The sequence below is a fragment of the Castor canadensis genome, chromosome 4, assembly GCF_047511655.1.
Source record: "Castor canadensis chromosome 4, mCasCan1.hap1v2, whole genome shotgun sequence".
Lineage (NCBI taxonomy): Eukaryota > Metazoa > Chordata > Mammalia > Rodentia > Castoridae > Castor > Castor canadensis.
The window spans coordinates 29,489,391-29,513,655 of NC_133389.1; the positions used below are offsets into that span (position 1 = coordinate 29,489,391).

Consider the following 24,265-nt stretch of genomic DNA (forward strand, 5'->3'; position numbering starts at 1 on the left):
ATTTTAAAATACTTAATGGAGTTTTCAAAGTTTATGCCACATCTGCTCCCCACTTGCTTCCCAGAGATGTTTGGGGAGGCCAGCTAGATAAGGAGGGGATGGAGGCCCCAGGCAGGAGAGGACCATGAAAGTAGGAGGTCCTCCAGCTGGCTGATGGCAGGGACAGGCCTGGGACACAGTGTCACTTGCATAGCCTCTCCTCTGGGGAACTGTAGGCGCTGGTTGAGGGGAGTTGTTTGAGCTGGTGCCCAGGGAGATGGCAATGGGAGCTTGTAAGTTTCTGCACCTTTTGCATACCCTCTCTGGGTGTCAGGGTTTGAATGTGAAACGTCCCCCACAGGATTATGTGTCAGGGGCTTTGTTGCCAGCTGATGGGCTTTGGGGAAGAGATTGGATCTTGAGGGCTCTGACCTCATCAATAGATTAATCCCTCCATGGATTCATAAAATGATAGAATTATTGGGAGGCGGTGGGAAGTAAGAAGTGGAGCCTGGGTAGAGGAAGTGGGTCATTCTGAGTCAGGTCTTTGGGAACTTTATCTTGCCCTGGCCTCTTCCTTACATTCATGTCTTCCAAGAATAAAATAGCTCTACTCCACCATATCCTCTGGCTCATGATGGACTGTAACCTCTGAAACCACAAACCAAAATCAATCCTCTCCCCTTAAGTTGGTTTGTCACAGCAACACAAGTCTGGCTAACACATCTGGATTTCCTTTCAGATCATCCGGCTGGTGATTGGGCACGACAGCACAGGCATGCATGCAGGTTGGTTCCTGGGAAGCGTCCAGATCCGTGTGCCCCGCCAAGGCAAGCAATACACCTTCCCTGCCAACCGCTGGCTAGACAAGAACCAGGCCGATGGACGTCTGGAGGTGGAGCTTTACCCCAGTGAGGTCGTGGAGATCCAGAAACGTATGGAGGGGGCTGGGTGGGGTCATCAGCATTGATATTCTTGTGTGATGGGACTGTGGGGAAGGAGGAGGGACCATGGCACCTGGGTCTTGTCTCCAAGTGCTGGGAGGAGAGGGGTCCCTGTGGTTAGATAATGGGGGTTTCCACTTGCTTCTGTGACCATGGTTCTTGGAGGCAATAAGGGCTCATTTTACAGATGGAGAAGCTGAGGACTCAGTGGATGGACTGTTTTTTCTGGGATAAAGGCAGCACATTCTCAACCCTTGGAGAAGGGGTTAAGACATAGTCCATGTCTTCCCCTGGGAAAGCTGGCTGAGGAGATAAAACTTTTCACTCATTTAGTCAGTAAATATCTATTGAGTTTTCTCCATGCCAGCTCCGTCCTGGGCTTGATGGAGGCAGACGTAAGCAAAGCAGACCAAACCCTTGCCCTTGTGGGCTTTACGTTCCACCAGGGGACAGGAATAGAAAAGCAAATGCCAAGCAAGAGGTCTGAAGAAAATGAAGCAGGTGAGGGATTGGCAGTGGGGTGTGTGGAGGAGTCTTGTGGCTGGGGGAGGGACTTTTAGCTGAAGGTCACGGTGGGTGAGAGACTCCTGAGGTTATCTAGAGGGCAGGGAGACAGTGGGGCCAGGGCCTGACGGGGGAATGTCCCTTCTCTTGTCTTTGCATGTCTACATTCACCCTGAGAGCAGTACCCTCGGCTCACTTCCAGGAAGCTTTTTGAGAAGAATCCCAAGGCTAAGGTAGCTTTCACCCGCTAGGACACTTCCTTTTTCTGTATACCTTTCATCTCCCCAGCCTACCCCGAAGTCCCTCAAGGGCTGTGGCATACACACATGCTTGGTAATAGCACCTGCCAATGTGAGAATCGACCTCTCTCTTTTGTGGACTTTGATTTCCTAAGTCAAGAAGATAAACAGTAGTTCAGGATAAAGATAAAAACTACAGTAGTTTTTCACCTTCCCCTCATTATTCAGAGGTAACAACTTGGAATTACTTTAAGTTGTTCTTCTGAAATTTTGCTCAGCACTTTTTAATAATATGCTTATCTATTTTTTTATTTTTCAGTTTTAGACATTATCCATTGATGTCCTTTTATGGGAGAGGAGGATTTAGCTTGTTTAAAACACACACACACACACATGCACATGCTTGCACACACACATGTGCACACATATACATACTTCCCCTCCTTCCAGTCTTCAATGTAATTAAACCCATATTCAATTTTTACACTATTATGACTCTGTAAATAGTATTTGCTGCTGCTGAGTTCCCTGCCGTATGAAGGTTATATTTCATTTTCGCTCAATTTCTTGTTTCTTTGTAGCCTTACTAGAAACATCATTTTTTTTTTTGAAAAATTAGTGTCTTTTTCTCTGTACCATCACTAATTGTATTAGTCTGCTGGGGCTGCCATTACAAAATAGCTCTTCTTGAGTCAGCTCACACCTGTAATCCTAGCTACTTGGGAGGCTGAGATCTGAAGGATTACAGTTTAAGGCCAAGCAGGGAGTGGGGAGGGGGGCGTCGGTTGAAGTTCATAAGACCCCATCACAACCAATAGCTGGGCACAGTGGAACATGTCTGTCATCCCAAGCTACATGGGAAGCTGAGATTGGGAGGACTGTGATCCAGGATGGCTAGGCAAAAAGTGAGACCCTATCTCCAAAATAAACAGAGCAAAAGGATTGGAGACATGGCTCAAACAGTAGAGTGCTTGCTTGGTAAGCACAAAGCCCTGAGTTCAAACCCCACCCCCCCCCAAAAAAAAGCTTTCCTCGGCATATAGATGGCCACCTTCTTGCTGTGTGGCCTCATGGTCTCTTCTCATGCGCACACATGAGTATTTCTCTGTGTATCCAAATTTCCTCCTCCTTTTTTCCTCCTTCTTCTTCCTCTTCCTCCTCTTCCTTCTTCTTTCTTCTTTTTTTTTCAAGGTACTGGAGATTGAGCCCAGGCCTTACCAATACTAGGTAAGTGTTCTACCACTTGAACTATACGTCCAGCCTCCCACCCTTTTTATTTTGTGTTTGAGACAGGCTCTCATTACCTTTGTCTGGGCTGGCTTTGAACTCACACTCCTCCTATCTCTGCCTCCTGCATTGCTGGGATCACAGGCATGTACCACCACATTTGGCTTGAATTTTCCCTTCTTAAAAAGACACCAGTCACATGGAATTAGAGTCCACTTGAATCCAATGAGAGTCTTATTTAAACTTAATCACCTTTTTAAAAGTCCTGTCTCCCAATAGTCTGAGGTGCATAAGATTGGGGGTTGTAATTCAACCCACAACTCCATCTTATCTCCAGATCTCTAATAGAACTAAAGTTCTTTCCGTCTGTTCAAAGTCGGTGGTCCTCCTCCTCTTCCTCTGCTCTCCAAGATGTCCCTTTGGTGCCTTCTGTCCTTCTGCTCTAGGACTAGCTGCCATGCAGCTGTCCTTTGGGGACTTGCTTCTTTAACATCTTTTTGAAAATTCCTTCCTTTTTTCTCCCGGACCAGATCTCCCATTTCTTGGACTCCATGTCTCCCTCTTTGGTTTATTCCCTACTTGAGCAGAGCGCATGTTCTCTGCTGGCAGCTTCCTGACAAAGGTACATGGAAGAACACTGGTGTGTCTGCATATGTCTTTCGTCAGCTCTTACAATCAATTCATAGGTTGGCTTGTTACAGAATTCGAATTAGAACTACTTTTCCTTAGAGTTTAGAAAGAATCGTTCTAGCCCCCAGAGCTGTAGGTCTGATGCCATTCTGTTATCCAACTCTGTTTTGTTCTCTGAAAGCTTGTGGGATTTCATCTTCATCTCTGCCATTGAGATTGCATGATGCTTTCACTTCACTGCCTTTGTGATTTCACATGTTCTGGAAACTGCTGGACTCCTTTGGTCCAGAAGCATTTTTGTTTTTTAGTTTTTTTCGATTATTTCTCTGACAATTTCCAACTCTGTTTCCTCTAAAATTCAATCTTTAGATATTGGGCTTTCCTCTGGTTTTCTTACCTTTTCTCTGTCATTTGTCTTTTGGGGGATGGAGGGACTAGGGTTTGAACTCAGGGCCTGTGCTTGTTAGGCACATGATTATGACTTGAGCCACAATCTTAGCCCTTTCACTTTAGTTTATTTTTCACACAGAGTCTTGTGCTTTTTCCTGGACCAACCTCGGACCTCAATTTTCCTACCTCCAACTCCTAAGTAGCTGGGATTACAGATGTGTATCACTATGCCCAGCCCTCATTTGTCTCTATGATCTTGGAGAATTTCCTTTTTTGCTTTTAGGAAATGTCCTTGATTGTACCCTGGCTATTGATCATTTTATTTCAGGTCACCATATTTTAATTCCCAATAACTCATTTTTGTTCTCTGAATGTTCATTGTCCTCCTTCCTTATTTTATAGAATCATGACTGCCTATCATGCTGACATCTGAGGGTGGGGGGTGGCTAGGGAGTTGGGAATTCTCTCTGTAGGGATTGCCAGCTGTTACTGAAGCTGTGTACCCCACCAGCATCGATCTTAGCTGAGCCTACTGCTGCCTGTTCAACCTCTTCAGGCTCTCAGCCAGTCCTCATATTTTCAGCCCTTAATTCTCTGCTGGGGGAATGGAAGATCCTCTTACTGAAAGTAACTATCTTCACTTCAGAAGAAATCATAATATTATCTTATAGAATTGCCAAGAGGGCAAGTCATGTAATAGTCACATTGACAGGCAATGTGGTGACTTAGTTCTTCTGGGAGACACTTGACACTCCATTAGGAAGTGCCTTCTACTGGTGAGTACCTGTAACTCATTTTCACCCTCTACTACCTTGACAAGTATTGCTTCAAAATATGCACCACTCTTTGTGCAAATGAATGTGTTGACATCATCTGAAAGATACCTATATTTAAATGAGAACTACTATCTTTCCAATCCTTTGTCCTTTACTGAAAAGAAGGAAAAGAAGCAAATGCCTTTTACTTCTTTCTGCCCCAGGGTAGTATCTTAGATTTTTTTCGATGTTGTTCTTGCTGTTATATCAGAATAACTCAAACTTGGTAATGTATAGTGATCAGAAATTTATTGGCTCTAAGTTCTGGAGGCTGGCAAGTCCAATATCAAGGTGCCAGCGTCTGGTGAAGGCTTTCTTGCTGTTTTGTTACATGGCGGGAAGTGGGAAGGTGAGAGAGAAGGGGGTGGGTAAAGTCACTCTTTATAACAGCATTAATTCCATCCACAAAGGAAGGCCCAGCTTCTTACAATGACAAATTTCAGCATGGGTTTTGGAGAGCCAAAGATTCAAACCATAGTAGGTAGGAAGACAGCATGGAGTCCCAGCTGGCACATTAAGTTCTCATTCCTGGTACTTAAGGACACATGTGGTGCAATGGATGACTGGATTCTGGATTCTGATTGCTTAGGTTTGCCATTTTCACCACCTGCTCAATTCCTCTAAGCTTCAGTTTGTCCATCTGCAAAATGGGAATGATGGTACTTTCTCATGGTGTTAGAAAAGATGGTGCCTGTGAAGCACCGGGTGTGTGGAAAAGGCTCTAGAAATGCTTGCTTTGCTGCCATCATTGTTATTATTATTGAGTGTTCCATTTCTCCCTCATGTGCTCCCTCCCAGTGGTCCACTACGAGGTTGAGATTTGGACAGGGGATGTGGGAGGTGCAGGCACCACTTCCCGAGTCTACCTGCAGATCTATGGGGAGGAAGGCAAGACTGAAGTGCTTTTCCTCTCCAGCCGCTCCAAAGTTTTTGACCGGGCATCCAAGGATACATTCCAGGTGAGTGTGGGTGAGACAGTAGGCATGCAACAGAGGTCCAGTGGATGCCAAGATGGTGCCTTGGATGATCTTATTTCTCATTAGAGAATGGTCCACCTCCCTCCAGCTGGGCAGGAGATGCTGCCTGAGGACAGGTTGAATCAGGGTACCCTTGGCTTATGAGGGTGGGGGAGTTCCTGGGAGCAGCTTCAAAACTATAAGCAAAGGTATATAATTTTGAAGACCTGGATGCTTGACCAAGTTCTACCTTGTGGACTTGGAAAGTAACCCCTGAGTTTTGGGCCTTAAATGAAGAGACTGAGCTACACCAGGGGTTCTCACCCCTAGTGTCATGTTTAAATCACCTGGGGATCTTTAAGAGAAAGTGCTGCCTAGCCACACCCCTGACTAGGCAAATCAGTCTCTGAAGTAGGATGTGCTTTCTGGTATGTGTTTCTTTTAAAAGTCCTACCAGTGCTATGAACACATTGCTGATTCCGAGACCCTCTGGAGGGGGTTATTCTCATTTAGCCAAAACTGGCAATGGAGCCAGGTCCTCCCATGTACTCCTCAGCCTGTGGCTTCTGACTCCCGGGCCTGGTGGGAGGTGGTGGCACTTCATACTGGATTCTGAGTGCCCCAGGCCTCCTGCCTTTCCTTTGTAAGTCTTTGTATAAAAAGAAGAAAGATGTGAGTGTGAGCAGCTGTTGGCAGGACAGGAGGATGTCAGGGGGGTGCCTGTGAGGGACACATGAGCGTTTTGTGTTGGACACAAGAGCATGTGTGTACATGTGCGTGCATGCACATGTGTGCTAACTGCACGCATGTGTGTGCAAGGACCTTCTTATGCTGGGTGCTCTATGTGTATTTGTGTGCCATAAGCACCTCGGCCTTCAGCAAACAACCCTTCCCCGTTCCCCAGAGGAGAAGGTCCTGGCTGAGCTGGGGCCAAGGCAGGGGCACAGTGTTTGGAGCACAGAGCTGGAGGGGCCTCAGACCCTGCAGACAAGAATGAGTCCCCTGTATTTGACCTCTTGGAGCTTTAGCTTTTTCCTGGCCATCTTCACAGTCCTGGCAATGATCAGAAAAATAAATGTCAAAGAATGCTCTTGGGAGACTATGGCCACTGAAGGAGATGTGACAGCAGGGCACCTGCCAGAGGTCAGCTGACCAGTTCAGTAGATGCAAGCCTGGCTGGCAGGCAGATACAAAGATACAGGGTGGCAAGCAAGCCTCCGGGGGCAAGGTGGTCATCAGGACCATGTCCTAGGAAGTGCTGATGACATGACTCATCAGACCTAGTCCCTATCCCTAAGTAGCTGAGAAGAATAAATTCTGCTTTCCCTGGGCCTGGCTCCATCTTGCCTGGTAATTTTATCATAAAAGTGGTTTGGCCTCATTATGGATTCATAATTAGGAGGTCAGGAGACCTGTGTTCACACCTAGGCCTGGAATCAAATCACGGGACACTAACTACAGGACAGGTCTGGGCCTCAGTTTCCCCTGCCACTCAAGTGGGATAACTAGTGGGACTGGGCTTTGAGAAGGGCCAACGCACTAGTGGCTCATCAGTTTCAAGACACCTAAGAGCCCTAGTAGCAAGGACCCTGTGTGAACTTCCCCCAAGGTGTGCAGGGACCAGACTTCGTCACAGCACAGGTCCTTCCTGAGAACGCTGGGCATAAGACAGAATGACAATGTAACCTGATGCTGAGGAATCCATCCACACTGTGCTTTGAGTCAATGTGTACCTTGTCCAGTAGGGAAAAACACAAATTGATGGTCTTTGCCAGTAAGGAACACACAACTGGAGAAAACAAACAGGTCATCCAGGCCAGGTCAGGCTAGGCCAGGCTAGGACCTGGCTCTGGAAAGGGGCAGGCTGGCAAGCCAAGGCTGTATTCAGGAGGTGCCTGGGGTTTCCAATGACATTTTTGGTTTAAAACAATACTTTTTTTTGCTTATTACAAAAGTTATATCTGCTTAATACTGAATATATTTGGAGGAAGAAAACAGGCACAAGGATTAATAGGAATGAGTGTGTGTGTGTGTGTTGAGAGAAAGCAATAAGGAGACCAACTTGGTCACCACAGGGTTAGGAGGAAATAGGTTTGGGTGTGGCCAGGGCCAGACTGGGTATGGTGGGACAGAGGGAGCCTTAGAAGCTTCTGAACGTGGGTGCGAGGCTTCTCCACACTGCAGCTCGGCACCACAGCCAGTGCCTGGCTCCACGGGGAAGGTGGGGCGATGCCAGGGCCACCCCAGCCACTGCCCTGCGCTTTGCACAGCTGGAGGCAGCGGACGTGGGTGAGATCTACAAGATCCGGCTGGGGCACACGGGCGAGGGCTTCGGGCCCAGCTGGTTCGTGGACACCGTGTGGCTGCGGCACCTGGTGGTGCGGGAGGAGGACCTCACACCCGAGCAGGAGGCCCGGAAGAAGAAGGAGAAGGACAAACTGCGCCAGCTGCTCAAGAAGGAGCGGTTGAAGGCTAAGCTGCAGAGGAAGAAGAAGAAGAAACGGAAGGGCAGTGATGAGGAGGAGGAGGGCTCCGAGGAGGAGGAGGAGGAGTCCTCGTCGGAGGTGTCTTCCTCAGAAGAGGAGGAGGAGGAGACCGAGGAGGAAGAGGAAGAGGAGGAGTTTGGGCCGGGGATGCAGGAGGTGATTGAGCAGTACAAGTTCGAAGCCCACCGCTGGCTGGCCCGGGGAAAGGAGGACAATGAACTTGTCGTGGAGCTGGTGCCAGCAGGCCGACAGGGTCCTGAGCGTAAGCCTGAGGAGGGGCCACAAGTCCCCAAAAGGGACTAGGGAGGAGGTGGGGTGACTCTCTGTAGGCAAATAGGTGGGAACCCATCATGGTTCCCAAATGGCTCTTCTGATCTGCGGGCTGAAAAGCCACCATTGACTGTTCTGTTTAGGGCCAAGCATTGCCCTTATCCCAAGGCTCTCAGGAAGAAATGATGCCTTTGGGAGGTGTTTTAATACAACTGAGTGTGACTAAATGTGGAGAACAAAAGGTAGGAGGGTGGCTGAAGCCAAATGATGCTCTTGGTTTCATGATGAAGGCAAGTTGTGGTGGGGGGAGGGGCAAGTTCAGTGCCAGGTTGGTGTGGACTTATCCATAGATCCTTCCTGCTCCAAGGATCTGCTTGGACTTGAGGGGCTGGGCCTCAGATCCATCTCACACCCTGGTGTCTTCAATGCTGCATCTTTTTGTGTCCCCAGCCAACACCTATGAGGTCCAGGTGATCACAGGAAAAGTGCCCAAGGCTGGCACTGATGCCAATGTCTTCCTGACCATCTATGGTGAGGAGTATGGGGACACAGGCGAGCGGCCCCTGAAGAAGTCAGACAAGTCCAACAAGTTTGAGCAGGGTCAGGTAGAGTGAGGGCTCTCCTGGGTGGGAGGGTGGGACTGTGACATGCGGCATGGTGACCTCTGATGGTTCCTATCACAGCCCCACCCAGCACAGTATCCACTGTGTCTGACAAGGTGCTTCATTTAATCCAGCGAGGTCTGATGGCAGGGCCTCTTCTGTAACCATCAGTGCTTTGTGCTCGTGGGACAAAAAATAGTACAGGTGGGTTTCCTCATGGAGCCCACAGGCTAGCTGACATTCAGGAAGCACCAGAGAATAGTATTTGGCAGCAGGCACTGAGGGGCTGAGCTGGGGGCACTCACTTTTTGATGGCACCTTGGGGAGTATAGATATAGAGGACAGTGAGATACGTTTGCAGAAGGCAGAACTGCATGACAAGAGATACAGGTGAACCACGGCAGAAGGCCAGCCTGACAGTGCCTCCCTCACTTAGCTGTGGCTGGTGCTGCTGAGTGGTGAATGAGCTTGGATAAAACCAAGCAGTGCTTGGGATGGGTGGGACCATGACTTGGAAAGACAGATTGAGAAGGCCGAACTGCCTCCTGAGGCAGTGGAAACCTCTGAAGTGCATACACCTCACTCTTCCATATTTAGAGGGAAAAATGTGAAAAATAAAGCTGTCATTTTATCCTTTGAGATTTTACAAAATCCCTTACCCGCTCTCTCACCTTTTCCATTCCTGCCCCATTCCAAAACCAGGTTCCCTCATCAATGCAGAAGAAAAGCAATAAGCCAAATCCATTAAAGTACTTTAGGGCTCATCGCTTGCCTTCTTTCCAGGCCCCCTGCATTTTTTTTTTCAGTGCTCCCTTCCATGAGTTGAGCAGGATTTGATTCTGCCTTAGTGCTCTGCTTGAAAAAAAATTATAACCACCATATTCCTGGATTGGAGGAGAATTGCTATATAGGACAAAACTGGTATAACTGGTGAAATTTGAATCTGGATTACATATTAAATAATAGTACAGCCTCATGTCCCAAAATGACATTTTAATCAACAATGAATGCATACAGGAGGTTGGTCCCATAAGATTCCATCACCTAGTGACATGGTAGCCATCTTAGTTTTTGTAAATATACCCTGTGATGTCACATAATACCAAAAAAAAACCAATTTGTGATATATTTCTCAGAACATCTCCCCATCATTAAGTAACCCAGGACTGTATTGTGTTATGTTAAGTTTCCTAAATTTGGCCATTGCACTATGATCATATGAAAAGGTCCTTGTTATTATGAAATCATACTGAAGTAGTTACTGGTGAAGGATCATGGTATATGATACTTACTTTCAACTGATCCAGAAAAAAAGTAGAGAGAGATAAAGAGAAAGAAAGCAAGACAGAGAAGAGAGAGTAATTCAGTAAATCTTGCACACAAATACAGAAATTAAATGAAAGTGTGCAAACTTTCATTGTACTACTTCTGTACATTTTTTTAAAGATTTAAAAGTATTTTTCAAGATAAAGAGTCAAAAAAGGTATAGCCAGAAAACCCCATCCCATTCACTTATAGGGTCCTGTTGTCTGTTTCCTCCAGGGTATATGACAGCCCACAGATGTATATGGCTCACATTCCATTTTCCCACCTAAGTGGGGACCAAATCCAAGTCTTCTGTTTCTGTCAGTCACTGTGGATTTGCACAGGACTGGTGTATAGCAGGTGTTTGATAAAACTTGTGGTTGAAGGAGATTGTACACACAAGCACAAGGTCTGAGTGTGTCCTCCCCCTATAAATACGGGCATTCAGCCAACTGTCTTCTCCTTTGCCACTCTCTCAAGGTCACGTTCACTTCCTTCTCTCTCCACCTCCCTGGATACAATGAGAATGAGAGGATCCCCTGGTAGGGGGCAGGTTAAAAAAATAGTGTGGAACAAGTGCCGGACTATTGAACTGATTTTCCATCATCCCACCCCGGTTGCTTTGGGTCTTACTGTCCACCTCAGGGTACTTGGGTCCTTAGGAGGATAGAGTTGATGGCAAGGGGAGGAGGGGGCAGGTTTCACCCCTCTGAGTGCTTCTTTCACTCTTCCTAGACCGACACCTTCACCATTTATGCCATTGACCTGGGGGCTTTGACCAAGATTCGGATTCGTCATGACAACACAGGCAATAGACCAGGCTGGTTCCTGGACAGAATAGATATTACTGACATGAACAATGAGATCACGTGAGTGGGACTAGAGGGAAGGGAGAAAGGCCATACTTGCCACTAACAGTCCTGGAGAGAGGACAGGTGTATGTATGTGTATGTGGGAGGGGGGTTGGGAAGTATGTGGTATCTAAGGGTGAAGTTGGATGGGCTGTGATATCTGGGTTTGGCCTAGGTAGCAGGCGTAGGTAGTAACCCAGGTCAGATTTTCAGTCCCCATCAGACCCCACTTTTCCAGTCCCAGGAAACTCTCCATGGAGAAATCAACTTCTAGCACGTGGCTTTAATTTTCTGGGCACCAGGAATCGGCAATGTTTTCTGTACAGGCCACATAGAAAAATATCCCCAGCTTTGCAGGCCATTTGGCCTCTGCTGAAATCAGTTTGCTGGTGGCACACAAAAGCAACCACAGATGACACCTTAATAGGTAGGCAAGGCTATGTTCCAACAAAACTTTATTTATGAACACTAAAATTTGAATTTCATGTAACCTTCACATCTCACAAAATATTATCCTTCTTTAGGCTTTTTCCCTCCAACCATTTTAAAATGTAAAATCCAATCAGGTGTGATGGTGAATGTCTATAATCCCTGCCAGCAATCGGGAGGCTGAGGCAGGCAGATCTGGTGTCAGAGGACGATCCAACTCAAGGAAGACCCAATCTAAAACAAACAAATAAGTATTTAGAAATACAAACCCCATGCTTAGCTTATGGAAAGTACTTAAACAGGTGTTGGGCCAGATTGGCCCCAAGCCACCACCTGAGCTAGGCTGAGAAGTAGCTGTTGGGTCCTTCCCCAGTTGGTGCTGGAGCAGAACCTGAAGTGTGGACCATCAATGTGGAATCTGGTTTCCCATCATCAGGCTACATTGCCTCTTAGGTGAGTGGAACCCAGTGGCAATGGAGATAAGAGAAGTCCCCTCCACATAGAGTGAGGCAGAGGAAAATATGTCAGCTCCTGAGAGGGATTTGGGGTAGCTGGGGACCTGCCAGTACATGAAATTCAGTGGGCACCCAATAATAATACTTGTTGAATTCAATCAGCTTCTTGGCCTGCTGTCTGTCTCTTGGAGTAAGCCCTCTTGTTGGAATCACCTCTGTGCAAACCAGGGAGTGATGGACTCACCCCATGTCCCATCCCACCTTGCCCCGCCATTCCAAGGAGACACAAGGCACAGCTCACAGATGGCCCAGTGTTATGGTTGTCCATGAGGTCATTGTAGCAAGCATAAGGACCCTAAGACAATCTGATGGCCAAAACCAAGGTCTTGACTTGGGGGCCAGTCCTCTGCCAGAAACTCACCAGGTCATCCTGGTGACAAGTAATTTCATCATTATGGCTGTTGTTTCCTTTTCTGATAAATGGGCTTGATGATGCCAGCCCAGACTACTTCTTAAGATGTTCTGAGAAGCGAAGGCTTTTAAGCTTGAAAAGGCTAATGTGCTCCTGAAATGTAAGGCGAGAGACACACTGAGAACATCCCAGCTCCCCATACAGCTCGGTCAGTGTTAGTTATTCTGTTCCATTGATTTGACATTTCTGGTCCAGCCCAACAATTTAAAAATTATTGTAGCTTTGTAGTCTATTTGAATGTCTGTCAGTACTTGTCCTATTTCATTATTCTTTAAAAATATTAGCTATTCTTACCTTTTGCAAATCAAGACGTTAAGTGATTTGAAAAAAAAAAGTTCTGTTGGAATTTTGATTGTTCTGCTATTAAATGTGTGTGTGGAGAACTGCATATTTAGAATATTAAGTGCTACCCCTAGACATACTTTTCCTGTTATCCAGCTGTTCCTTTATATATCTTGATAATGCTTTACAATTTTCTACGTGTAACTGCTACACATTCTTGTTAAGTTTATGCCCAAGTATATTTTTATCACTCTCATGAATGAAATCTTCTCATTACTCGTCTTCCTTTTTGTCCTCTCCCTTTTTCTTTCCTTCTTCTACCCTTCTCTTCTTCATCTCTTCCTCTTCCCACTCCATCCCTTTCTGTGGCTGTTGTTCACACTTGTTAATAAGAAGCCCTCTTCAGTAAGAGCTCTGTGATGAGCAGGTTCAATAACCTTCATGCCAAGAGACTCTGAGAAAAGTTTACTTTGGGAGACAGATGGAAAATCACAGAAGTCCAGAAGAAACAAAATCACCATAGTCTCACTTCTCTTGGAGAAACATGGCTTCTACAGTGCCCAGGGCCTCCCCAGGCTTCTACTGGCCTTTATAGCTAAGGAGGAAGGGCTTTGCAGCCAGGAGATTGGAGATTACTGTCATCACCCTTCACCTGCCCTGGACCAAGTCAATAGCCCCCTTGGGAACTGGATGTCCTTGACTCCTCTCTGCCTCTCACACCCATTCCCCCATCCACTGGCAGAACATATTGCCTCTTTGCTCAAAAGAGCATGCGTCTGACATTATCTCTCATCCTCGTCACTCCACCCCTTTGGTCACAGCCTCCTGACTGCCCACCCTGTGTCACCCAGATCCTCCTGTTGTCTACAGAAACCCAGGGACCAGGATTATGTCACTCCTCTGCTTGAAAACCTACAGAAGCTCCCATTCATCCAGAGAAAGAGCAAAAATACACCTAGAAGCCTGCTTCACCCGAATGATCAGCCCCATGTCCCCTTCTATCTCTCTATCCTGGTCCTGGCTCCTCCTCACCTTTTTCATTCCTTACTATTATATATCCTTGTACCTAACAAACACGGTCCCTCTTGAGGCCTTAACATTGGCTGTCCCTTCTTCCTGGACTCCTCCCTCAGTGGCTCACCCCACATTTTCTTAGGCAGCTTTCTGCAGGTGCTGCTTTCTCAATGAGGCCTAGCATGCCGCTCCCCCTTACTCGTTTTTCTCTGCTTATTTTTTTCTCTGAGTCACTTTTTACCTGACCTGACCTACAGTAAGCTTGTGTATTTAGTCCTATCATCTCCCTTCCATAGCATGTGTAACTGATAATTTCCTTTCTGTTGTTAACTGCTGTGGCTCCCCAGGACCTAGATGAGGGCCTGGCAGAATAAGGACACAGACTCCAAGTTCCTGAGCGTTCCAGGCCCATGTTCTTGCCATTACCAGTTTAATTCTACCTGCCTTTATCTTATACGCGAAAGGGGAAATTCCGTATGAAATTATTTACATTTTACCACACTCGATTTTATAACCTCATTCGACTTTTACTTAGAAGTGAGGTTTTTTTAATGGTCCAAACTTGAGTTCCGCGCTCACTGTAAACCCCCTGCCCTCTTAGGCCTGTGTGCTTTCCTCTTCTCACCCTGGTTTAAGCAGTATGCACTGACCTGGCCCAGAACGTCTGCCTGCTTCTTCTTTGTTCCTTAAAAGTCCCCTGCCTGTTCCCTCCCCAGGGCCTAGAGACCTTCTTGAGCAGGATTGATTCCTGTGGGAGGACAGGATGGGGTCATGAAAGCCCGCCCGTCTCCTCTACACCTCCCTATGTGCTCCTTGGCACTGGGGGAAGGAGGCCAAGCGTCCAGCTCCTAGTCCGGGCCTGGCTTCAGCTCCGGTTCTGTCTGTCGGGGAACAGGTTCTGAGGGGAGATCTGCTGGCTGGTACTGCAGCTGTGAGCATGGTGAGAGCCTTCAGAGTCCTTCTGCAGGTCTCTCGGGGACAATGGAGCTAGTGCTCCACAAAAGCCAGCCAGCTTCTCTGCCTGCGCTCACTCGGTGCGAGTGGGAGGGTTTGTGCCTTTCCTTTATGTCTTTCTGACTTTTTTTCTCTCTCTCCCTAGTTCACCTCCCTGGCTTTCTCTTTGTGTGTTTCTCTGCCTCTGTCCTTGTCCTTGCTGACTTCCTGCCCTCATTGTCTCTGCCTCTGCCCCAACTCCACCCCTTCCTTTATCTCTGTGTCTCTCCCATAATTTAGAACTATAGCCTATTATTCATAAGTTATTTGATTGAATAAAATTTTAACTTTCCCATTCACACATTTAAAAGCTGAGAAGTGAAACAGTATGCATTTTACACAGAAACACTGGTTTAATGCCACTTAACTTACAGCACTTTAGCTTAAGCTCCTCCCTCCCTTTCAATCTGTGTCCATCACTAGAAAATTACCACACCCCACCCATAGGAGCCTGTGGACCGAAGTCGTGCCCTCTGGCTCTGCCCCTGAACATCAGGACGTTCAGAAGTATTGAACACTGTAGGAGAACATGAGTTCAAACAGAGGCCAGACCCTCAAAATATGCTACCCACCCTTCAGACTCAGACTCATCCCCAGAGGTCCCTTATGCATCAGGAAAAGGGGGAGCAAGGCACAAATGGGGCACAATGACTCCAACTTAGAGAAAGGTTGCATTCTCTTTGAGCTGTTAGGGGCCAGAGGGGAGCAACCCAGCTCACAGTCTCCAGAGAGCCCAGGGATGGCTAAAGAGAAAGGGAAGGGAAAAAATAATAACAATAATGACAGCATTAGCAAATTCTTACCAAGAGCCTACTTTTAGTGGTTCAAGTATGTCCCAAATATTGGACAGAGCGTACATGAAAACAGGATTCATTGCTTGTCTAAAATTCACATGCAAATAGGAGTCCTGTAATTCTATTGGCTAACTTTGCCAGCTATAGCGCAGAGAGGTAAAGGGATTTGCTCAAGGTCACACAACAACTAGTAGTGGAAGAGCCAGGATTTAGACCCAGACAGTTTAGTTACCGTCTCTGCTGGTTCCCTCATCCTGGTCCACCTTCCTTCTGTCCAGGCTCCTCCAACACCCTGGGTGCTATCTCTCCATGGGGAGTCTGGCTTGGACCTGACTTGGACCTCCTTTCCCTAGACGGCCCAGCTGTCACTGCCTGCTCCTCAGCATGGTCTTACCTTCCAAAAGCACAATTCTTCATTCCGTCAGAATCGATTAACTCAGCACACGTGTGAAGAGCACCTGCACTCTTAGCTAAAGTAACTCTGGCTCAAAGGATTAATTCCACAAAGGGTGGGAACAGTACCCTTCAGTCCCTCTTCTTCTAGATTCTTCTATGCTCCAGGAACATTACACAAACATCTTCAATGGGGTCTGGAGACAATGTCCCCATGTTTGTTTTCTATGCCAGACAAGTGACTGAGTGGGAGGGCAGATGGAGAGAATTTGAGCCCCACGAAGGGCCCCTCATTCTCAGCCCTTGTGGCCCCTACATGAGATCTTTCCAAAAGGATGCTACAAACCTTCCTCTCCCTCCCCCACAGGTATTACTTCCCGTGCCAACGCTGGCTGGCAGTGGAAGAAGATGATGGCCAGCTATCCAGGGAGCTGTTGCCAGTGGATGAGTCCTATGTGCTGCCCAGTGAGGATGAGGAGGGTGGAGGACATGGTGACAATAATCCCCTGGACAGCCTGGCCCTGGAGCAGAAAGGTTTTCTAGATTAGTGCTGATTTCTCCCTCTAACATCTCTGCTTTGCTTCTTCCCCTCCCTGGGTTCCCATCTGCCTACCAGCCTCTTTCCTCTCCTTCTCCTCGTCCCTGGGTTTCCATCTTCACTTCCTCACTGTGGGATCTGGGCATCTCCTGCTCTGACAATCTAGCTGTCCTGCCTTCTCATACCTCCATGGCAAGAATGAGGAGGTCTAGGACTGGGTATGGTGACTCACTCCTGTAATTCCAGATACCAAGAGACATAGATAGGAGGATCTTGGTCTGAGACTGGGCAAAAAACATGAGACCTTATCTAAAAAAATATAACTAAAGCAAATTAAGACTGGGAACATAGCTCAGACTATAGAACACCTGCTTAGCAGGCATGAGGCCTTGAGGTCAAACAAAAGAATGGGGAGGTCTTGGGGAAACATGGTCCCATGTATCTAGCACAAGGTTTGGTGTAGAGCACGTCTACAATGGAGTTGTTGTCAGGAATGGAACGGCTGAGATGGTTCTGCTTCATTTTCCCTCCAGGCACATTTTAGGCTTCCAGTATACTTTTGGCAAGGGAAACCATGAACAGGAACCTTCAAGAGTCCTAAGGTGTTTGTGTTTCCTTCCCTGAAACTCGTATCCCTGAAACTCCTCCTAGACTGGAGGGGTCAGTCAGGGCTCCTGGCTATGAGCCTTTAACTCCTGTAGTCACCCCATGTCTGCTCTAACCATCTGTCACCTCTATTGGTTGAAGGCTTCCTGTGTGAGCTAGGTCTGGGGACACTATCTCTACCCCTAGGAAGTTTCCAGACTAAAGGCAACTGTAGAACAACTTACATTGCAAGTAAAGTGATTCATGGAAAAGGCCCATGTGACAAAGGAGCTGTATTTGCGGCTAATCACAAACTCACAGGCGTAGGATTGGAAGAGCACAGGAAGAGCTAAGCGATGGAGCCAGAAGGGTGAATCCAGGGAGCCTCCTCCCTTCAATGGGACCCCAGAGCAATCTCCAACTCACTTCTCTATGTCTTCTCTTGGCAGATAAATCGACCACCTTCTCAGTGACTGTAAAGACTGGGGACAAAAGGAATGCAGGCACAGATGCCAATGTGTTCATCACACTCTTTGGCACACAAGATGACACCGGTGAGAAAGCAATGCAGGGCCAAAACTCACCCATATTCATCTCTGGGTATATCAGATGACTTAGGAGCTGTTTTCCAGAAAACCCTAGTCAAGCCTTTGTCTCACTACAGATCTTGGCCCCACCAGAGAAAGACAGTTCCCTTTTTCCTAAAAAATTCTCCTCTTCTCTGGCCAGCTTTCTTCTTCTGTTTTAGTGGAAGAGGAGCCTTTGCCCTAACCCCACCCCACCACAACTTGGGAGAAGGTGGCTCCTGCAGCTCCTAAGAGACTCAGCCCAGGGCTTCTGAGGTTCTCTCTGTGTGAGATGCACAGGGAGTCCTAGAGTTATTCTAGAGCCTCCATGCAAGACCTCAGAGCAGGCAGTGCAGTAGCACTGGGGCTGCTGTCCATGCATGCTTTCCTGCCAGTCTGCTGAGTCTAGCGAGGATTCAGTCTTTCAAGCAGTCTTCACTCATTAGCTCAGCGCTCTGTGGGTTCAGAGCCCTGTGCCAAGCATTATTGAAGAATGAATGATCCTAGTTCTTCCCCGTGGGGTGCTTATGTGCGAGTAGAGGGCATGGGTCTGGGGCTTGAGAGACTGGCTCAGTCTCTACTGTAAGCTGTATGACCCTAAGCAAGTTGCTTGAACTTTCTGTGTCTTAGTTTTCCCTGCTTGTAAATAGAGATAAAACTATATGTGTCTCATAGAGGCATGGGTTTAATGAAATTGAACATGTAAGATATTTGGGTTAAAGTGTCACTCAGTAAATATTAACCATTATTATTATTTGATAGGTTACCTAGAGTGACTAATGTATAATGAAAGAGTTAGGTCATAGTTGGTAAATGGGTGAGATTGTGATGGTTTCTGAACCATGTCTGAAGGAATTGATGCGCCCTGATGACTGCTTTTGTTTGCTTATGTGTTAGACACATTCTTGGGCATCATCTTGTTAAGTCCTCACAATAACCCTACAGAGAAGGCACCAAGATCACCTCTTTTTGATATTCGAGGAAACCAAGTCTGAGAGACATTAAGTAATTTTCCCAAGACCACCTAATGATAGGAGACAGAGCCAGACATGGTCAATGTGTACTTAAACCAGTCTGTGATGAGGCTGTGACTATCAGAAGACTTCTTTATGTGGTGGGACCAGAGCTGAGATTTATAGGAGTGAGAGGACTTAAAGGCGGCCTGGTCACTATTCACAATAGCCAAGTTATGGAAACAGCCAAGATGCCCCACCACTGATGAATGGATTAAGAAAATGTGGTATCTATACACAATGGAATTCTATGCAGCCATGAAGAAGAACGAAATGTTATCATTCGCTGGTAAATGGATGGAATTGGAGAACATCATTCTGAGTGAGGTTAACCTGGCCCAAAAGACCAAAAATCGTATGTTCTCCCTCATATGTGGACGTTAGATCAAGGGTAAACACAACAAGGGGATTGGACTATGAGCACATGATAAAAGCGAGAGCACACAAGGGAGGGGTGAGGATAGGTAAGACACCTGAAAAATTAGCTAGCATTTGTTGCCCTCAACGCAGAGAAACTAAAGCAGATACCTTAAAAGCAACTGAGGCCAACAGGAAAAGGGGACCAGGAACTTGAGAAAAGGTTAGATCAAAAAGAATTAACCTAGAAGGTAACACCCATGCACAGGAAATCAATGTGAGTCAATGCCCTGTATAGCTATCCTTATCTCAACCAGCAAAAACCCTTGTTCCTTCCTATTATTGCTTATACTCTCTCTACAACAAAATTAGAAATAAGGGCAAAATAGTTTTTGCTGGGTATTGGGGGGGAGAAGGAGGGGGCGGCCTGGGTGGTAAGGGAGGGGGTGGGGGCAGGGGGGAGAAATGAACCAAGCCTTGTATGCACATATGAATAATAAAAGAAAAAGGAAAAAAAAAAAAAAAGGTGGCCTGGTGCCAACTGAGATAGGAGGGGATGGTGATGACTCTGAGACCACCTCAGATTTCAGAATGACACCGCAGCTCGAGTCCCAGACAGATTCCATAAGCTGATAGGAGGCACTTGGAACCATCTCTCCTTCTGCTGTCCAGATAAGTCTCCAGAGAATTCCCACAGAATCCATTCTCACAGAGGATATCTTCCCAGTGAACATGACAAGGGTGACTTTGTCGCTGTCTCCCTCCCCGTGTGGAGAATTATGAGAGGTGTGGAAAGAGAGGATGTCACTCAGAACCTTGCCACTTTCTCCTGAGTAATTGTTGATAAGGCCTTTCTTTAGATATAAACTAGAAATAAAAATTCATGGCTCAAGAGATTTTATAAAGCTTAATGAACACACACACATGTGAAAGTACACAGTGGCTGCATAGTCTAGATTTGATGGAAATTCAGGAAGGGATGAAGAGGGGTGGATCAGATTCGGTTAGAAAAGTTTCAGGGCCAGCCAGTCACGTTGGGTCATCTGCTTGGCAGGAATGACCCTCCTGAAGTCTTCAAAGACCAACAGCAACAAGTTCGAGAGGGACAGCATTGAAATCTTCACAGTGGAGACGCTGGATCTGGGAGACCTGTGGAAAGTCAGGATCGGCCATGACAACACAGGTCTGGCTCCCCTCCCCCTCTGTCCTCAGATAGAACTGTAGTGCCATGAACTGGTCCCTGTGTGCAGCTGGGAAAGATTTGGATGCCTTCTGACTTCCACAGTCACACAGTTTCTCCATCCTATAACCCAGTGGAGCCTTGGCTGCACACAAAGATTCTGTCTTAATTAGTCTGGATCAGGACCTGGACACTGGTGATTTCAAAGCCTTGTTCAGCATCCAACCTCAGTACTTTTACTGTGTGACTGGATTTGGAAGTCCCTGATTTAACTCGGTAGTTCTCTAACTTGGGTGTGCATCAGAATCACCTGGGGTGGGGTGGGATATCAACACACACATTTTTGGGCCCCATCCAAGAGTCTTCAGTTTGATAGGTCTGATTGCCTGTCTGAGAACATGCAGATTTCCCAAGGTCCTGTGTGATGAAGAGGCTGCTGGTCTCGGAACTCCATTTTGAGAATCACTGATCTAGCTACCCCTTTGTGGAAACAATTGACGCAGGAGCCCAACAAAGGACACATCCATGTTCATTCTCTCTGAGAAAAGTAGGAGTTGTTCTTGGTTCTAAAACCACTTCTCCTAAGCCTGGAAAAGGGACCCTCATCCTGGAACCCAGGGCTGTTAGTACTATAGGGCCAGGGTTCTCTGCCTGGCTTCCATTTGCTTCGTTGAGCTTGAACACTCACTTTCCCGGGGGGTTCACCACTCCTCCACTCATCCCCCCGCCTTTGTCCATTGCAAGCTGAGCCAGGGAGCTGCAAGCGTCACCCCGACTACTGGCCAAGATGATTGAAGTCTTCAGGGACACAGGCTCTCTTTGGCATCCCTGGGCTCCCTATTTGGAATTGCTTTCACCCTGGACAGCATCCTTGTTTCCCTGCGCTCAGAGTCCCCTGCCCTCCTGTCTCCTCCTCCCTGTGCTCCTTCACTGCTGCTATTTTTACTGGCAGAACCTGGAGTGTGAGCCAGCTTCAACCATGTACACATTTTCCCCCCAGAGGTCATCTTTGCAATGCTGTTAGCAAAAGGGGCAACACAGGTGGGTTCTAGGTGTCAGCCAGGGAGGGGGAAAGGATGTTTGGAGTCCCTGAAGTCACCCATGGGAAGTCATCTCTGCATAAGACCTTGATGGGTTCTGTGTCTCCTCTCTCCCCAGGAAAGGCCCCAGGCTGGTTTGTAGACTGGGTAGAGGTGGATGCCCCCTCTCTTGGGAAGTGCATGACATTTCCTTGTGGCCGCTGGCTGGCCAAGAATGAAGATGATGGGACCATCGTCAGGGACCTCTTCCATGCGGAGCTTCAGACGAGGCTGTACACACCATGTAGGAACCACGCAAAGCAAGGCTGGCCCTCCTTGGGGACCCCATCACCTGCTATCCCAACTTGGCCCCAATTCCTCCTCCAGAGTTGACTCTGGGCCAGGCCTACCTTAGAAATTAAGCTTTTATTCTTTCCCCAAATTTCCTGAGCTGGGGAGTGGGGGGAGTTAGAGGGCACTGTGAGCCTAGCCATGAACGTAGAGAAAGAAAACGTGATTTATTCCAAATTCTATCTCAAACTAGCCAGTGACAACACAGAGAGCCTAACCTCTCTAGGGATCAGTTTCCTCATTTGCAAAATAGAGATAATAATGCAGGGTGATAGAAATACCAAAAAATAACATGAGGGATCAGGATCAACCCTCTTACCAATCTTTATTCCATTTATTATCATACCAAGAAATCCCCACTACAAGATTTTTTGCTGATGGAGAGGGGAGTAGAGGAGAACTCAAAAAGAGGGTAAATGTAATATTTTATGAGATAAAGCAAAGGAGGAAAAAGAGTACTTCAGTGGAGTTTTGATCCTCCCCCGCCCCACTGTTGTCATCTAAATGTTTGTATTAAATCTTTTATATACATGTAAATGTTTCTGAGGTACTCGGAATCAAACTGAAATCAGTCACACTATAAAAGTCTGTGTGCATTTGGTAAACTCTGAACCAAATTCAGAGCATACAGATTTTTTCTAGCTAAATAATGAGCTATACCAAAAGATTTCCCCCAAATAATGCACACTTAACCAGCAGGAATCAGTGATTCACTTTTCCATTTAAAGTGGAAATGAACAGATCATCCAAAATATTTTCTGGTCCAAAGTCAGAGATGAAGTGACATGTCCCTGTAGTGAAATCCTGGTCAGAAGTACACAAAGCAAACTCTGGATCCAGCCCCTGTCCCCAGGAGCCACTTGCAGTACAGGACAGACTCTAAACTAACAGATGCATACAGGGCTGGCAGCAGGACTGGGTGGGACCTCAGGCAGAAGTATATCTCCCTTGGTACCCTAGGATGGACCTGGATTTGTACCTCACCAACAAGTTAAAGAATTTAGGTGACCTGACTTTGGGTATGTAGTCATCCCTCAGTGTATTTGGAGATTGGCTCCAGGACCTCTCCAGATACCAAAATCCATAGGTCTTCACATTTCTTATAGGAAATGGCATAACATTCGCATATAATCACACATGTCCTCCTGTATACATTAAGTCATCTCTCGATGATTTATAATACCTGATGTAAGTGGTATATAAATAGCTGGTATACTGTATAGTTTCTGGAATAATGACATGGGGAAAAGTCTGTATATATTCAGTATCATGCAGCTTTCTTTCAAATATTTTTGATATGTGACTGGCTGAATCCACCATGTAGAATTCAGAACCCACAGAAACAGAGGGCTGACTGTATTAAGTTAGAGCCTTAAAACTACTAATATTAAAACTAACCATATGCCCCTTGTAGATTCACACTTACCAGGGAAAGAAAAAGAACTAGAGAGGGGAGGAACGAAAGGAGGAAGGATGGGACAACAGTTTTTCCTTTGCTTCACACGCATTGCTCTGAGTCTGGCAAGTCTGGGTTCAAATTCAAGTTCCACTTTATAATCTTGAGCAAGTTCCTTCACCTCTCTGAGCCTTGGTTTTCTCCTATTATAAAATGGGTGTGATATTTAGGGAAAAATGGGATGATAATACCTGTTCCATCAGGCCACTGTGAGGATTAAAGGTGATAAGGACCACAGAGGACTTAGTGCAGAATCTGTCACATAGCAAGTACTCCGTGAGTGAAAATGTTTACAGCCGCAGGCATTATTACTACAGCTCTCCAGCAAAGTATCCCTGGGAACAAAGAGACAAATTCCTCATGGGGGAAGGTTGAGGCCACCTGAGAGAAGGCAGTTCCTAACATGGCTCCTTCTGAGAATCAAGATCACAGAATAGGGTAGATTTCCTCTTGAACAATTTCTCTGAGGTTTCATCTTTCCTTTGTTTTCCTTTCTTTTTGCTGTCACCCATATACCATACAACAAATAAAAGTGTCACAAAAATTTACTCTTGCACTATGTGATTTACATTGCTATTTCTATTCAACTCTAATCAATTCCATGGGTTTGTTTTGTTTTTCTGTTCCGGTTTTTGTTCGTTTGTTTGTTTGGTTTTGGTTCTTGGAGTTGAATTCAGGGCTTCCCACTTGCTAGGCAGGCACTTTTACCACTCCAGCCACACCTCCAGCCCTCAAGGGAATGTTTTTTAAATTACTAGTGACAGCCCACTAAATTCATTTCGCAAACTGCTAGTGAATCTCAACCTGAGGTTGGCATACCTTGTTTTGGATGACTGCTTTCAAGCTTCAGTGTGAAGTATGAGTTAGACCCACCATGTAGATGATCTGAAGAGGGGTTTTAGAATCTGCATTTTTAACAAACTCCTTAAGAGCTTCTGGAGCAAAGGGTCCTAGCCCACACATGCTGGTCCCTCCTCATACTGGTGACCACACACTAGGAAGCTGCTTGCTAACAGTACTGATGGATCAACTTTCTTTTAAGGACAGACAGTCCCTTAGGGGACTGTGAAAATCCCACAGCATCCCTTACCTCCTCCTGTCCCCTCCCCTACAGGAGACCTCTATAAATCGATGGAACCTGAATGAGGGGACATGGAGAGGGCAGGCTGG

General features: G+C 46.6%; 1 protein-coding gene across 3 annotated transcripts in view; it reads left to right on the forward strand.

Annotated features, from left to right (window-relative positions):
* Window positions 1-24,265, forward strand: part of Loxhd1 (lipoxygenase homology PLAT domains 1) — a 151,965-nt gene that overhangs the window by 76,970 nt on the left and 50,730 nt on the right. For 2 of the 3 annotated variants that reach the window (XM_074069530.1, XM_074069531.1), the window contains exons 17-25: window positions 722-914; window positions 5,527-5,687; window positions 7,955-8,432; window positions 8,891-9,045; window positions 11,083-11,216; window positions 16,398-16,564; window positions 17,603-17,707; window positions 20,144-20,272; window positions 21,428-21,592. In XM_074069530.1, coding sequence (XP_073925631.1) covers window positions 722-914; window positions 5,527-5,687; window positions 7,955-8,432; window positions 8,891-9,045; window positions 11,083-11,216; window positions 16,398-16,564; window positions 17,603-17,707; window positions 20,144-20,272; window positions 21,428-21,592 — 1,687 coding nt within the window. The remainder of the gene's footprint in view (window positions 1-721; window positions 915-5,526; window positions 5,688-7,954; window positions 8,433-8,890; window positions 9,046-11,082; window positions 11,217-16,397; window positions 16,565-17,602; window positions 17,708-20,143; window positions 20,273-21,427; window positions 21,593-24,265) is intronic. The other variant, XM_074069532.1, reaches the window with a different exon arrangement.